Raw genomic sequence first — 16,627 nt, forward strand, 5'->3', positions numbered from 1 at the left:
AAAAAAAAAAAAAAAAAAAAACAAACCTCAGAACCCCCCCCCCCCCCCAAAACCCCATCTTGTAAAAGTACAAGCAAAATGCTTTGGAAAATTGGCCAAACCCAAACTGCAGTGAATTACTCATGTCTTTTAGAGCTCTGCAGATTAATACTATGTAATATGATAGTAGTAGTTTATGCAATGATGAAGTATTTTCCACATCTCCATTTCAAGATGATTAGGTTTTCTTTTGAGGGAGTTCCTACCTGTCTGAAAGTAGGAAGAGGTGCAATTATCTTTTTTATGCAGCTGCTGGATATGGTAAAGCAGTGGGCTGGAACAGAGATCAAGTCAAGTTAAAGATCGTTTGGTTTAGTCTGGCTTTCAGTATTCAAACAGCACTAGGAAAAAAAAAAAATCAATTATAAAACTAATTATATCTTTAATTGCTTAAACAATCAGCCAGCTGAGTTTATGGTGCTTTTTCTACTGTGCAGGTGTACTTGCAGGTGTTGGCTGCAATGTGTAAGAGTTACACTGTGGTATCCCAACTTCAGCACAGCACTGGGAAGATAAAATACCATGGTAATACAGACACTTACAAATGTATGAGAAAGGTATAAATATATATAAAATCTGCTTTATCTTTCTGTGAGGGATTGTCTTCTTGACATTTTCCCTTTTGGATAGAATAATGGATGAATTTGACCAGAGTTTGCACTGTGTGTTTCTGGCAATTACAGCACCATTAATAATTATGTATGGATAATAACCTACCAGAAATGCCTTTCTTTTTCTCTGACATGTCATTTTAGCAGCATGCTTGAATAAAACAGTCTTCTTCAAAAACTTGCTTTGTACATACAAAATCAATTACAAAAAGGCACAACTTACAGTGAATTGAGTCCAAAATATTCAAATTGTTCAAACTCATAACTCTTTTACTTCTTCCCTATATTTTATCAACTTTTACATAGAAAAATTCAGCTTTTTAAAAAATTTAAAACAGATAGTAACCTCTTTTCAAAATCTCCTTTCTGCATACAAAACTAAATTAACACTTAATAAACCACTAAATGCAGCTTAAATTCACAAAAACATTTTGCCACCCAGCATCTATTTGAATTGAACTTAACCTTGCATTGAAAAAATTAACAGTCAGTTTTAAATCTACACTCTCTTAACAGTCTTATTTGGAGGGAATCTTAAATTCTGACGAGTATCTTTTTTTAGAATGTACAGTTTATCACCTGCAATGGAAGAAGGTGACAATTAGACTCAACTATGAGAAACACAGGCATAGCACACTGAGGTTGTTCTACTATAATACTACAATCAGAGTTTTGAAGCCTACAAAACCAAGAAAAAACACAAGAAAAAAAAACAAGAAAAAATGTCCAAGAAGGGTGTTAAGTAGCAAAGAACTGGCCACAGAGCACGTGGTCCATAAAAAGTAACCTCCCATCCCAAATTTGTGCAAAGACAACTGATTTCAGCCAGACTCTGCAGCAGCAGATTCCAAGACACCAGCTGGGTTCACTGCCATGCAGTGATGTTTGCTGTTTTGTGAGCACATAATAAATCAGCACAAATTATGCTGGGCTGAACTATGTCAGTGAAACTATGGCAGGATGCATTTCAATCATGACTGCAGAAAAGATTTAAATATTCTAAATTCACTTGTGAGTTGGGTAGCTTCAAAAGTCTAATCTGGACTCCATTTAAAATGTTATTTTTGCTGGACGAGAGAAAAAGCAGATTCAGAGAGAAAAAGCAGCTTCACTGGAAAACATTCTGTAGTGAGTCACGGCTGTTTAGTAGTAGTTTGAAACTGTCTGAAATGTTGAAAACATTGAGAAGTCCTCTGCAACTTATAAGGCATCAGGAAGAATTTAGTAATTATGTTTTCCAATGAGCTAATTTTGCAGCATAGGAAGTGCTGATTTGTTGTTTTCAAATAATCTGGTCTTCATCACTTGTCCAATCCATTTCTCTCAAAAATTCAGATTTTCTTTAATAACTTTCAGCTTGAAACTGAGAAAAGTTTTGACCATATGTTTCATGTTATTCGCAAAAGTCAAATGATAAAAACAATGCTAGCAATCTATTCCAGTACCATTGCCAGTGATTTCTCCTCTCTTCTAATACTCTAATTAATAAAATCACAATGTTTTCAATTAAAATCTGCTTCCAAGAAAAAAAAAATAGGCAGTTTAGTAAAAGATAAAGTGATATCTTATAGGCAATACAGAGGTCCAGACACTCAAACCTGTGAATCTAAAATACCTCGATGTCCAACTAATTCTCTCAGTTTTAAATGCATGCAAACCGAACTGAAAGCCAGACAGGAGGAAGAACTAAAAACTAAAACCCACAAATCCAAAAATCTCAGAGCATGTAATTTGATACTTACATAGAAACTTACTTGCTTTATTATATCCTGAAAAATCTCAAGAGGCAGATCATGGATTTAGACACCTCTTGAACCATTAGTGCTACAGATATTATTAAAATCTGCTGAAATTATTACTTATTGCATTCACTGTTCAAAGGCCAGTATTTTGCAAGGATTTACCTCTCTATTGCATTAGCACTGATTTTTGTTCATACAGAAAATAGCACAGTATAGTTAGTCTGATAAACTCTATGTGGTTTTTTATGGCAACCACTGAAATTATGTTGACAGCCCAAAATAAAATGATCGAGAGTACATGTAAACATATACACACACACACCTAAATCGTAATATCAAACTTTAGCTTTTCTTTCTCCTCAGCTTCAGTCTGTCCTTGAGGAAAATCAAAGCAACAGTGCACAGAAGTCTGACTGTAGATAGTAATTTTACAACAAATTATCTTTGCATTTCATTTATCAGATGTTATTAGCAGAAAGCAAACACAAATTTTGGAAAAGAAAACCATTTTTCCCAGAATCATTTCCACAGTGGCAGAGGCAAGCATAGAAAATAAATTTTTGTGACTGTGTTTTGTTCTCAAAAAGAACAGACAAACCAGGGCTGAGGACATCTTGTAAAAAGTCATGATGATTTATAACAAACCATTTTAGAACATATGTTGCATATGCATGGTTAAAACCATTACACAACGTTCTGTTTTCCAGCTAACTCCTGCTCAGCTGCCGGCTTCAGAGGAGGAAAATATCACGGAGTGAAGGACAGAAAGGACAAAGTCAGATATTAGGCAGGGCACACCTAAACCTACAGAATCACAGGGCTGAGTGAAAAATACCCAGGCACACACTTCCATCCCAGCAAGTAGCCACCTACCCACAGCCCAAGCCCTGGCAGCACATCCCAGTGGCTGCTGTAGAACTGGCTATGCCCAACTAAAGAATGACACGTTTCTAAAGAGGTAAATGACACTGGGTTTTCATGGTGCATTTTGGGTGTTTGAATTTTGTTTAAAACTGAGTGTGGTGGGTAAACCTTGGCCAGCTTCCAGAGCCTACCCAGCCACGTTCTCATTGTCCCTATTGCACAGGGGGAGAGGAATGTCAGATGGAGAAGATCACTGATCAGGGTAAACACAGAGATCACTCACCAATCACCATCATGGGCAAAACAGTGCCAGCAATCTCCAGCTAAAATAGATTTGGAGAGCGAGAAATAAGCCCAGACAGAACAGCACTGTCACCCTGCCCTTTTCCAGGCTCAGTTTCACTCCCCTGCCTGTCCAGCAACTTTGTCCCTTCTTAAATACACTTTCAGAGGCACCACTGACTTTGCTGATGGCCTCAGCTGTGGCCTGCAGTGGATCAAACCTTTAACAATTCCTTGCCTTCCTTGTCCCTTCCTCTGAAATCAAATCCTACTAGCAATGTTTGAGGAATGCTCATGTCAATTCTTCTGTCTGAATAAGGTTCACTCTTCACAATTCTAGGGACACCATGCATTTCCCATGTCACTGATTTTTTCACTCAAATTCCTGTAATATGGCTCATGTGTCCAGCTATTAACCATAACCTGAACCATGCATGACTTCCACACACCCCCTTTTTTCTTACTGTTATAGCCTCTGCATAACAATTCCCTAAAACAACATTACACTTCAAACTCCAGCTGATACCATAAGATTGTATTTTACAGCTGTTACATTTCAGCATTTTTAAGCTCACAGTATTTTCTATGATGCCATCTGAACTCTTCATGAAATAATTTCTATTCCCCCTCTGCACAGATAGGGATTCTATTATGAGGCACCTTATCTCATGGGCAGGGTTCTTAGTGCTTATCACAATGCCACTTTTCTATTTACATAGTAAGATTGACAAATAGATTCTATCCATATTTTTGTTTACTGAGCCATTTCCTGTGGAGAAACAAATTTGATTTGAAACAGGTCTGAAGTCTAGTGATGGAGAAATCTAATATGTGTCTGCCATACGAAGGTGGGTGAAAGGAAGTTCAGCAGTCAAAAAAGTCAAAATGGAAAAAGAAAAGTAGATGGGGAAGGCACTCAAGTTTTACACTATTCCTCTAAACTTTATTTTCAATTTTTGCCACACAAGTCTCTTATTTCCTCATCAAGCTTCTTAATACTGTATGATTACTTCCTTGAGTTCCACCCCCTGGATCCATTTCATTTCAAAAGCAGGAACACAGAAGAAAGATTTCTAAAAATGAAGGACACTAGTCTTTGGCTGTCAGAATCAAAGAGATAGAAATGATGCTCACAAAGGCTCCTATGATTGTTTCAGGACAGATATGACTTAGGATTGGAAGAGTCTTAAGAACAGAAGAATTAAATTATGAAACAGAGCTGCAGAAACTTTCACATAAGTGCTGTTCACTTCCCCTTCTCATCATTACTTTTTCCCCTTTGTTAAACAGAGATCAATAAAATCATTCTAGGCGTAGGTAGCTGGCATCTCAAACCCATCCTCAAGCTATTTCTATACATTCGAGATGATTCATATGCAGAACTGCAGCATTTAATCTTCATGAAACAGAAAATGTGAGCTGAAGCCTCATGAGAACTCCAAAATTCTCTCTGAACTATTACATAAATCCCATTTTAAAATGTTGTCAACTTTGAGAAAAGATCTGTAAATTATACCATTTCCTGAAGATTTTTTTTCTAGGAAAAAACTGAAGTGTTCCAGTACTCTGATACCACTGAGAAATTTGTTTTCAGACTGAAAGAACATGAGAAACGAAGGCAGCAGCACAAAAAAATCCAACTTTCCTACCTTTTATTCACCAAGTACAAGACTAGCTTCGGATCACTCATCTTACCAGGGAGAATGCTGGTAGGAGCAGCCTCGAGATTGTGATAGTAACAGTTCTTCTGGCAAAGTGTGAAGTGCAGATGGTGTCAAAGATATGCCAATAACTTAAGCAGGAGCTTCCAATAAAATCTCTTGTAGTGCTTACTACACTCTGTGAATCAAAGTGAAAGGGGCAGCCCGGGCTCTCTGGCTCTTTTATTCCCCATGCAGGCAGTTTAACTAGTGTACATCCAAGAGCATCCCCCAGGGACAAGCCTGCACTCCAGATGTATTTGTGTCTGTCCCAGGCAGGAGCTACCTCTAAGCAAGTCAATTCACAGTCTCCAGAGAAGCAAAATCGCAAAATCATCATCAGAAACACAGGAATTACTTCCATCCAATCTACCTTCCAGTGACAAAACCATAAAAGAAGGGTTTTCTCAAGTATCCCAAGTATTCCTTTGAGCTCTTTCCAGCTCATCGTGGTATTCAGTGATCAAAATAGAAATGATCTTAAATACGATAACCTGCTCCTGCTTATGAAAGTTGCTCAGAGATGTAAAACCACAGACAAGCCACACTAAGGCTTCTACCAGAAACTATCAATGCACTTGTAACACCATTGCCCTTATAATTAAGCTTCTCTTTCCCAAACTGGGGATTGGAATGCACACTGCAGATGAGATCATTTACTGACAGAAAACTAACACATAAGGTTTAAACACTGAAGTGGCATCTTCATGTTGGTGTATCTGTTTTAATTAGCTTTACTTTTCATGTAGGGTAAATAAAACATTAAGGAGTCAGCCAGACAGAGACACCACAAACTGTTTTTCAAATAGCTCCATGAAATGAGCAAGAATAAAGCTTGAAGAGTGTTATATTTACCTCTGTAGCTCCCAGGGCACTTTTAAGAACACTGGGTCAGGTACACTGAGACACTGAGAAAATGTGCAATTTCTTTCCCACTGAGCTGTCAAGGCACTCATGCTGTGAATAGCTAACACCCTTCTTTGACAACCAGGCAAATATTTCTATTTTCTGCCATTCTAGGCATGACGTATCTCCACGTTGCCTCAGTTGATTTAGTGCCAATTTAAGTCAAACTTTAGATGTCTGAGCCAGTAACCGGACAAAATATTCTTGATGAAGCCTTGTCACATAGACTGCTGCTTAATACATTTCCAAATAGTTAGATAGTAAAGAGGGCTGTAAAGCTGAAAAAGCTGCAGAGAAGTGTAACATGCATTCACTAAACTGCCAGAATAGAGACTTAAGCAGCACATACAAGTCAAATATGCTGGTGCTTCTATTTATTGTTAACATTGCTTACAGGTATTTATAGAAGCATAATTAATAACCAAGTCTATCTGGGCAAGACTAAATGAACACATCCTATTCAAGTGACAGTGGCATATGGATATTATAAACATTATTTTTTCTTAGTACTTTAAAAATATCTAATTACATTTCACTTGCACTTACTGACTAAAATTTTTCACTTCTGATACTACGAAAGAGGAAGACAGAATGAAGGGAATAATTCTTTCAGTGGGGACAGATCCTGTGGAAAATGCTCCAAAACCGCTGGATCTGTACTTCAGAGTTTTGGGTTTTGTTCATGGGATAAGAATAAGCAGGTAGTAATAATGGTTCGGTGTGTGAACACTCAAATACAAAGCACAATAAACTATTGAGAGTGCAGACTTTGTGCCAAGAGTTTAAAGCACTTCTGAGACTGGATTCCATCCTTTAAGCCACGCTGCATTACACAGCTTTTCCTCACTCACAGCCTCTATTTCCAGGGGGATTTGGTTTAGTGTTTTAACTCCCATACAATCTACAGAGAATTAAAATGCACACTAAGTGAGTAAGCCCTGACCAGTACTTACCAATACTGGCATACCCAGGCGTGGATGGATCTCCTCCACTGTTCAAGGAGACCATAAAAGCTTTATCAGCAACGTCTGCAGTCTTTGGCAAGTCACAAGGATCAGTGTAAAGGAGAACACCACCAAACCCTGCATCTTCCAGCAGAGAAAGCTGAGGGAACAAACCAACACAGGTGAGCATTAACAACATTTTCAGAACACATCATTGTTTTTGATTTTAAATTGCTGCTGAGATAGAGGATTTCCCATGCACCATGTTCTCACCACAGACTGCTCTGTACCAAGCTGCATTGCCACAGTGCTTGTAGAACCTTAACAGGTTTTCCCATGATATAAACACCACCCTGAAAATGCCTCAGTTTTGAAAATAATATCATTAAACCATCTCAAGTCGACCTTCCTTATTTTCCATGTTATTATCTGTAAGATGTCCTTGCTTAGTTTACCTGTTCAAGGACACAGAATATACTGAATGTTTGCCTACACTGGCATCAGCTTTCCACAGGATTTCCGGACACAGTTAGTCTTCATTTAAGAGAGAAAACAAGAGTTTACATTTAAAACATTTAAAAAAATTAGAACATTTAAAAAAATAAAATTAAATTTAAAACTCCAGTCTATCTACCCAAATGTTTGGATCTGCCTCCTGTCAGACAAACAGCTTTTATTTTGTCTCATTAGGACATCAAAGCTTGAGTTGGGACTGACAATTGGAATTTCCAAAAATCCACACACATAGGCTGGAATATCAGGCAAACTTCCCCAAAGTCAAGGACAAAAGCATTCAAGTACCATAACCTGCAACAGCTTTTTTGACTGGAAAACCTCAGTTTTTTTTCTTTTAGAGAGAACTGACAAATAAGGGGATTTTATTCTGAAACGGACAAAATCGAACTGTAATGTGGCAGATACTCCCATGAAATGAGATGACCTTTCTGTGTAATGCTCTGCATGCCTGGAATTGACTGAAAACTACTCACTGATACAAAGCTATATTAATTTTCCAGACAGAAGTAATTCAGGTATTTAAGGATTATCTTACTATTCACTGAGCTGCTCTACTGAGGACTTTCCAAATGTCTCCAAATGGTCTGAAGAATGACTGCAGGTATATGATGCTTCTGCACAACTCTGACTTCACAGGAACCTGAGAACTTTTCACTACACCTCTGCTTCTCAGTTCGGTTGTGCTCCTCCTCATATATTTTAGAATCTTCACTTTTTTGTTGTGTATGTATATAATTTTCAGTTTATCTCCTAGCTGCTGGTATTAAGGAATGTTTATGCACAGTTCTTTGTGGCTTTGCAAGTATGTAAATCACATGAATATATGGCATTCAGTTTGAGCCTCATAAGCATTTGGTGTTCAGTTCTGCTTTACTTGACAGCTAAGACAGAACAAAAATATAAAAATAGCAGCCTACTATTTGCAATATTATAAAAATAGCAAACTACTATTTACCATTTCTGGAAGTAAATATATCTAATATTGTGATTTGCTAAGATTTTGACACTCGTCTGAATTCAGATAAGCAGATGCAAGTTGAACCTGTGAGTCACTTAATCCTACCTATCTTACTCAAACAATCCACAGATGAAAAAAAGATTCTTTGAGAGAATTCTAGTCAGATAAATAGGAGAGTGAGAGAAGGTGATTAGCTCAGATGCTTAAAAATATATTACAGACTTTAAATGCAATGTAGGAATAGAGATTTCCCAAATGGTGGGTTCATTTATTATTGTTTTCTTCTGTTTCCAATTCATGTTGGTATTATTCAGACAGGATTTGATTGCACAAAAAAATAGGGTGGGAGAACTAGGGACACATCACAGCTAAATGATGTAACAGGCAGGATTTGAAATAACAATTGCCTTTTCCTGCCTCTACATCCAGTATCTTTTAATTAATCTCTGGTTTATTTAGCAGTACACAAAACAGGAAATACAGATGCTTTTTTTTTTTTTCCTTTTAAGGAGAGTTCTAAAAACTTTGTACTTAAAAAAAAATCACTATTAAATCCCTCAGTTTCAGTGTGAGAAACTAACTACACTTCTATTATTCACAAAGTGCAGCAACCACTGCTACCATGGCTACAATCTCTAGTAAGGAGTTGTGTAACACATGTGAAATTACAAAACAGCTTTCAGATTTCAGGTATAATTGCTGCTTTTTAACTTTACAGCAGTGACAGCACAACTATATCAACAATAAGTGTGCATTGTTGATTCCATTTTCATCCTAAATACATCAACACTTTACCAGCCATAAATTGTCCGAGCACAAAGAAGCCAAAGAAAGCTCTGTATAATTTTTTACAAGGCAGAAAACTGTAGATTAATTCCATCAGGTAAACCAGTGCACATCTATTCAAATGAATTGTTTCAGATTGAAAAACCATCCAGCAGCAAAATCTGCTCCTTATGATTTCGGATGTTTGCACTGTCCCTCTCCCAAAGCCATAAACATCTCAGAACAAACTGAAACAGCAGAACCCTTGAAAACAGATGCTGGTGCCCGCTGTTAACCCTTCAGTTATTTATGGCTGCTTAAGTCCTCAGTTTTTAGAGTTACCTTAAAAAATGTGACTGTTTCAATTCAGTATATTAAATCACCCCATAAAACATTCTGGACTCAATTTAATCTAATATGAGACACTTGCTGCTTTATCAAAGGCTCTGTCATGTACCTGGGGACAGATCAGCCTTGTAAACTCTACACACCACCAGGCACCATTAAATTGTCTTTTAAAGATGATATGGCTGAAGCAGTGAAAAGACAGATTGCAGCAGTCTGTAGAACTTAGTTTGGCTCTAAGGGGAAAATTCAAAGCTGCTTCTCCATTTTAACTGCACCATCTCGGAGATGTGCCAGAGGAAACATTTACCTTTTGCACTGACACACAGCTAACACAGACCAGGTCTCTGCTCCACATTTCACACAAGCTTTACTGTGGGACTTTGGCCACAAACCTACTAGCAGGTATTGGGTCCAAAATAAGCAAGCTGAGCTTGACTCTTTGCTGAGGAAAAAGAAAGGAAGCAACTAGAAACAGAGACCACTACCTTTCATAGGTGGCTTTAATGTGTTTTAGCTCACCTGAGCACCTGAATGAACATTTAATTGGGGCCTTATATTAATGACCTGAACACAGAACAAACCTACCAAAGAGAACAGACTGCAGCCTCTGTTAATCTCCAGCATAATGCAAAAGAGCTGCCCATCAATGGTGATATGCAGGGAAGCAATGCACCAGGTACTGGCCTCAAGCTGTATTTGTTATCTTCCACTTGAGTGCAAAGTCTGACTCTTTGAAGACCTTTTCCCCTGGTGTCTTCTTAGCTGAGACCATCCTTGCACCTTGTAAGCACCAACAGCACAAAACCAATCAGGTAATCAGCATTCCTTATTTTCCAGGGACTGCACTGGACTGGTGACCTGCTAACCCCAGAGCCTCAGAAAATCAGGAACATGCACACTGAGGCATGGAGCTGTTCCAGCAGCACCCTCACTTTCCAGCTGCAAATAAAGTGTGACTGAAGCAGCACTACTCTGATGTTCTGTGCATGGGAGACACATCTGGGGCTGAATTCAAGCTGTCATTTCATGGGCAGAGAGCAGAAAATCACATCACACTTTGGTCTCACCTGGATTACAGCAACTGAGAGTGCAGAGACAGCTAAGAAAGGGTTTCCTACACCATTCTCTCACTGCAGCTGAACAGCTTAGATCCTGCTTCTAGAACCACAGATCCAAAAAGACCCTAATGTTTAAAGATAATTAAATAAGCATGGCATCTTTTCCGGCCTTTTGTTGATTCCCAGCAACAGTTCTGCTTACAAATCATTTAGAAAGCAGCAATGCATGATCAGCCTACAGGAGACATCACAACACAGAATATTCCTAAAAGCAATGGTTAACAGTGCTTATGAATGCATCAGGAAAAAAGAAAAAAATATGATACAAGTAACTGTGGATTATATCAACCTACTAACTGCATACTAAAATAGTTTCTCATTATTAGCAATTCTTCTCACCATATTTGCAAGTGGCTCCAGAATATGGAAAAGCCTTTTGAGAACCCACTGTACAGACAGTTCTCCCCCTCATGGTGTTTACAGTATCAGCAGTGCAGTTTGTGCTTTATGAGGTACAACACCAGCCCTATTACTGATAAATATTGCCTAAGTCCACTTTCTAAGCTTGTCCATTTATGTGTCCTGATCCACAGAAATGACTGAGCCACTGATTTGTTGGCACAGAAAACTTATTTCACCAGAAGTAGCTCAGTAGATTCCCTGCAAGTTTAATGAAAATGGGATATTGGGCAGACAAGAGGCAAATGCTGTTAATATACTGAGGAGTTAATAAAAACTGAAGAGTTTACCCCATAATGGAAGGGGGGAAAAACATGGAAGAAGTCAAGAGACAGAGTGACAGATGTAAAGGAATACATAAACTTGTTCACAGATTAGACACCACAAAATCCAGCCTCAATAAACAGAGCTGTGAAAAACCTGTTCACTAATCCATGGAACAAGCTGCTCTTTTATTGACTGATACATTATTTAAGAGAAAGAAGTTCAGTAAAACATACACTGGCTTACAATTCTATATAGCAAGGGACTTCACCACCGTGGAAGGTTCCATTCTTACCCAAAACAAGCAGCACCAACAGTGTGTCTGGAAAAACTGATTTAAAACACAGCAACTTCCAAACACATTCCACCACTTGTAGAGAGATTTTCAAATCAAATTTTAGTGCTGGAAAAAAAAATATTATCCAGATCTCCTAATTTTACCATAGGTTCCCTCTTGCTACTAGGGTTAATACAAATCCAGTGGCATTTTCTTATCTGATGTAATTCTCCTTTCAACTCTATTACATAAGGCTTCAGACTTCCAATCCTTACATAGCAGTAAATAAAACAATATAAATTAGCTGCACAACAGTATTTAAGAGTTCTCCTCTATATCATTATGTACCATGTACTATGCTAGTATATTATAAGTGTACATTTCAAAAAGCCCTTTAAGCACATCTTGATGTTTGAAGTTAAAAGTGTCTAAAAATGTAGCTCTAATCTTGAGAAGTCATTTATGTGAGTGGATTTCACACTATTGAAAGGGTATCCTCACTCCTGTGCACAGATAATCACACTAATAGATAATATTAGGCTGCTCATTGAAACTTCTCAGAGGTTTTTGAAGGTCTTTCTATATCAAAAATATGTCTGTGTCTGGCAAAGTAACAGAACCCTAAATAAAGAGATAAATCATGCTTTAGCTCCAAGCACTCAGAGAGTCTTAAGGTGGTTTTTTTTTAACACTTAAAAGGACAGTTTACACTACTTAAATCTCCTTAAAGATGCACACAAAATTGCAAAAATTGTATTTCACAATTGCCTCAGTCTTAATGACATCACAGCTCATTAGGCAACAAAGGCCTTTAAGTGTCAGCTACTGACAGCAAAGTTAATTTGGGATCATGTTGTTATTCTAGCACACAACCTCCTCCATGGATCTTCAAGCCAAAACTCTTCTTCTTCCTAAGGGCAGATTCACAATCTCGCTGTTTATTATAAGTCCATTCAGTGCTAACAAAGCAAAACATGAACATAACACATTCATAAAATTAAGAAACAATATCCTGTTTATATGTTGTCTCTATATAATTGTGATCCCCTTTTCCACGTAAACCTCACAAAAATGCATGCAGAATTTTATATTCAAAGCCATAATACATATGGAGCATGGTAACAAAAAATAAAAACTAATTAGTAAAAAAAAAATTGTATATCAAACATAAATGAAAAAATATAGGTATGTACCTAATACATATTATTCAGAGTAAAATCAAATATATATATATATATATTTTAATCTCCTATTGTCATCATACTTCAATGCAATGATCAGCATTAATTAGACAAATAACAGTAATCAGTTTTTAACTGCTGCATTTTTCAATCCATAATGCAATGTGCAAAAGACATGGTTCATTAATCTGAGACACAGCTTTACTGGACAGGTTAATAATTATTAATTACTCTTTTCTACTGAAGTCCCAATTAAAATCATGATGCTCTGAAAGGATCTCCCATCTCATTTGACTAACTGGAAACACATAAAACAATGAAGCAAGAGCAAAGGTATATTTAAACTGTTGGAAGATCTCACTGACACAACATCTTTTTATTTCTGTAGCAGTTTGGGTAGAAAAGTAAGATTTAGATGCTGTGGGTATATCAGATGGTGGTATGTTCTCATTTACCTCCTGTAATACAGAGCATTTGGAAGAGGCCTGGTAACACAAACAAAACTCAAGGTGGAAAAAACACACTTAAATACAAATACCTTAATTTATATACCACTCTTCCAAATAGCAAGTTTTTAACAAAGTAAGGTTTGGTTTCACCTTGCATTTTTAATACTGCACGTGATGTTTAATCACACTCCAGGATTCCCCATCTCAAAGATCGAGGGGATGTGCAAAGGAATTTGGTGGCAGAACTCTGTCTGAAGAGGTTTTGGCTTTTGCTGATCAGCCCCAAGGTGCTGGGCTGAGGCTGAAAAAGGGATGGAGGATGCAGCCAGTTTAACAGGAACCATGAAAAGAAACACATCTTTCCTTTCCACCTCAAGCACTGTCCTTGCCTGAGGAATGGCATCATTGTCATATTGAACAAACAGGGCTGGGAGAGGGATTAGGCTGCATGAAACTTCAAACAGCTATAAATGCATACACTGTGGTCTCATAAATGACAGGCTATTGCCACAAAGGTCTTACAAGGGTGAAAACATATTGCAATGGAATTTATCAAACTACTCCTGCCATAGAGTGGCATAGATAGGAACAATACAAAATCAAAGAGTTGCTCTGTATCATGGCAAGACCTCAAGACTTTGATGTAGTTACTACCAGAGAAATGATAACATGAAATGCATTTATTTGTGGAAAGAATCTGACAAGCATATCTAAGATTTTTTTAAGACAATTTCTGTAATCACTTTCCAAACTAAAATTGGGTTTCACAATTTTCAATTTTCAAAATTTTGTCCTTTTTTTAATATCTAGAAAATTATTTCTAGGGAAGAAGGAGTCTCCTTTTGTATTTCTTCGATGTCCTACAGAATGTGGGAAGAAAAGCAGAAGGGAAGGGGAAGAAATTTTAGGATGTTAATCACAGAAATCTGCCTTTGAGGCATGGGGCTGTATGGCAGTGATGAGTAAGAGCTACTTTGTACATCACTTTACTATCCATTATATTTCAAACATTCCTGTGAAGGTAAGTGCTATCCAAGGACAGCAGACTTCTCATTGAGCACTGGTCACAAGTTTGTTGTGTGCTGGTTTGACTGGAAATCCACACACTGAGCTCTGGACAGCCGTGGCAGTTGAGGAAAAACCTTTGGAGATTTCCCCCCCCCACTCTCTCTAAACCAAAAATCATCTTGGTTTAATTCTGTAATCCTTGCACAGAAAAAAATTTAACATCCTGCTCCTACACGTGGTATTAAGCTTATCAAGAACTGAATGTTCTGTCCCATACTTTTTCCTGTTTGCTGCCTGCTCATCTTCTACACAGTTTTATCAAAGAAAAGTAATTTGTTACACATCAGCAGTTTTTAAAAATGGAATTTTTCACAATAGGGTATTTGGACAATTAAACATAAGCCAGATATACTGCCAGTTCCCTGTACTAGATTTTAGCAACTTTTAATACAAATTGAGTGCATATTTTATTGCCAGATCTTGCTTACCACTGCTAAGAAATTCACAATGTTCAATCTAATTAAAAATGAAATTGAACTACAATTCCCTAGAAACAAGGGCTGATTGGACTCAATAAGCTTTACTTAATTTATTTCAGAAACAAAATAATTGAATTGCTTACAGTCCAGAAAAAAAGAGCTTCATTATTTGATGAGTATATAATACAAAGCCTTTCATATTGCTATTGCATTCCTACATCTTCAGGAAATACTACTTACTCCTAAATAAGCATGTAGAGGAACTCTGTGTGCATAATAAGTATCATTAAATATTCAGTAAACATTAAAAAGAAACAGGCTATATGAATGTCCAGATGAGCAACCTCCAGAAAGCCAATAGCATTTCCCTGTTCACACTCAAACTGTTGTTTCTGATTATGTTTATGGTTATTCCAGTCTATGTTTAGACTCTATTACAGAGAGAATAAAGCTGAAGATCCATCATACAAAAAACAATTACACAAAGATATAATTATAATCTTGCTAAATCATCAAGAATAAACTGATTAGACCCTTTGTTGTATTTTATGCATTCTACCCGACTTTTAATCCAAAATCCACTGATCTGCCAACAGAGTCACAGACCAGAGTCAAATCTGCCAATGTCCCTCTACTTTTTTTTTTTTTCTTTTTTTCTCATTTATTTGTTTTCCTACCACTAGAAAAATTAAGTAAGACCTTTGATTCTCTCTACAGTCTTTTCTCAACTAAAATGTAAATATCCTTGGGGTACCTGGAATATCCATTTTCCAGTACCAACACTGGAAGTTAGCAGTGTTGAAATGAAAACAGCCCAAGCCATCCTTCTGTCTCCAAGATAAAAGTAGGATTGTGACTTTTCTAGCTGCAAGAGTGCAGCTGTTGTATGGGATCCACCAAGGCATCAGCAGGTGCTCTCAGAACCCACACAGCAATCAGCCAGAGATTTGCAATTAAGGCACATTTGCTGCCCCAAGTAATTTCATATTAGCACAATTGTTAGATTATTAAAACATAGCTGCCTTCACTGGACCTGTGCAAAACTAATACCTATTCACTTACTTTATTATTCTCACAATTCTTATCCAATTACATGTATTGGAAAATTCCAGTTTTTTGCTTTGGTTTTTTTTGTTAAGTACAAAATATAGTCCCTGCTCAACTCTTTCCTGGTCTATTACATTGCATCCAGGTTTCATGCTTTTAAAATAATGCCTTGAATATAATAGAACAGTCTCTTTTGAGACTGCCTAACATAGTTATGTATTTTTAAATTTACATTTTATTTAATTTTATGTTTCCAAGTAGAACATGTAATGATATAGAGTGTGCTATATGTAAGCCTCAGGCATATCTATATATCAACTAGGAAAACTGAATATTATTAATTGGTTAATGAATATTTTAGCTTCGTTTATGGAAAAGAGAAGTGTTTAACTACTTGGTTAGCATGCCTTTAAGTAAATCAATACTCAGAATGAACTTATTTATCTTCCTTATTAGAAAAACAGTCACAAACCAGGAGTGATAAAAGAAATGATCATAAAGAATGTGCCCCAGTGCATGAAGTCATTTCAAGAACTATAAATATTAAAGAAGTTATTACAAACCGTAGCAATAAAAGTTCTTTATAAATTATCAGTCCTGATTTCCCACTCCTAAGCTCCCCTAGAATTTCCAAAATTTAAAATTAGACTAGTCTTGATTTTTTTTTCCCTCACTGACATTTCAGAAACTAGAATTTTTTTCCACAAGAACTTATTCATGAACTGTGCTG

General features: G+C 37.0%; 1 protein-coding gene across 3 annotated transcripts in view; it reads right to left on the bottom strand.

Annotated features, from left to right (window-relative positions):
- The window catches only part of NAALADL2 (N-acetylated alpha-linked acidic dipeptidase like 2), a 406,364-nt gene that overhangs the window by 130,103 nt on the left and 259,634 nt on the right, over positions 1 to 16,627 (bottom strand). For all 3 annotated transcript variants that reach the window (XM_088171014.1, XM_088171013.1, XM_014871509.2), the window contains one exon: positions 7,098 to 7,248. In XM_088171014.1, coding sequence (XP_088027140.1) covers positions 7,098 to 7,248 — 151 coding nt within the window. The remainder of the gene's footprint in view (positions 1 to 7,097; positions 7,249 to 16,627) is intronic.

The sequence above is a fragment of the Sturnus vulgaris genome, chromosome 10, assembly GCF_052056855.1.
Source record: "Sturnus vulgaris isolate bStuVul1 chromosome 10, bStuVul1.hap1, whole genome shotgun sequence".
Taxonomy (NCBI): domain Eukaryota; kingdom Metazoa; phylum Chordata; class Aves; order Passeriformes; family Sturnidae; genus Sturnus; species Sturnus vulgaris.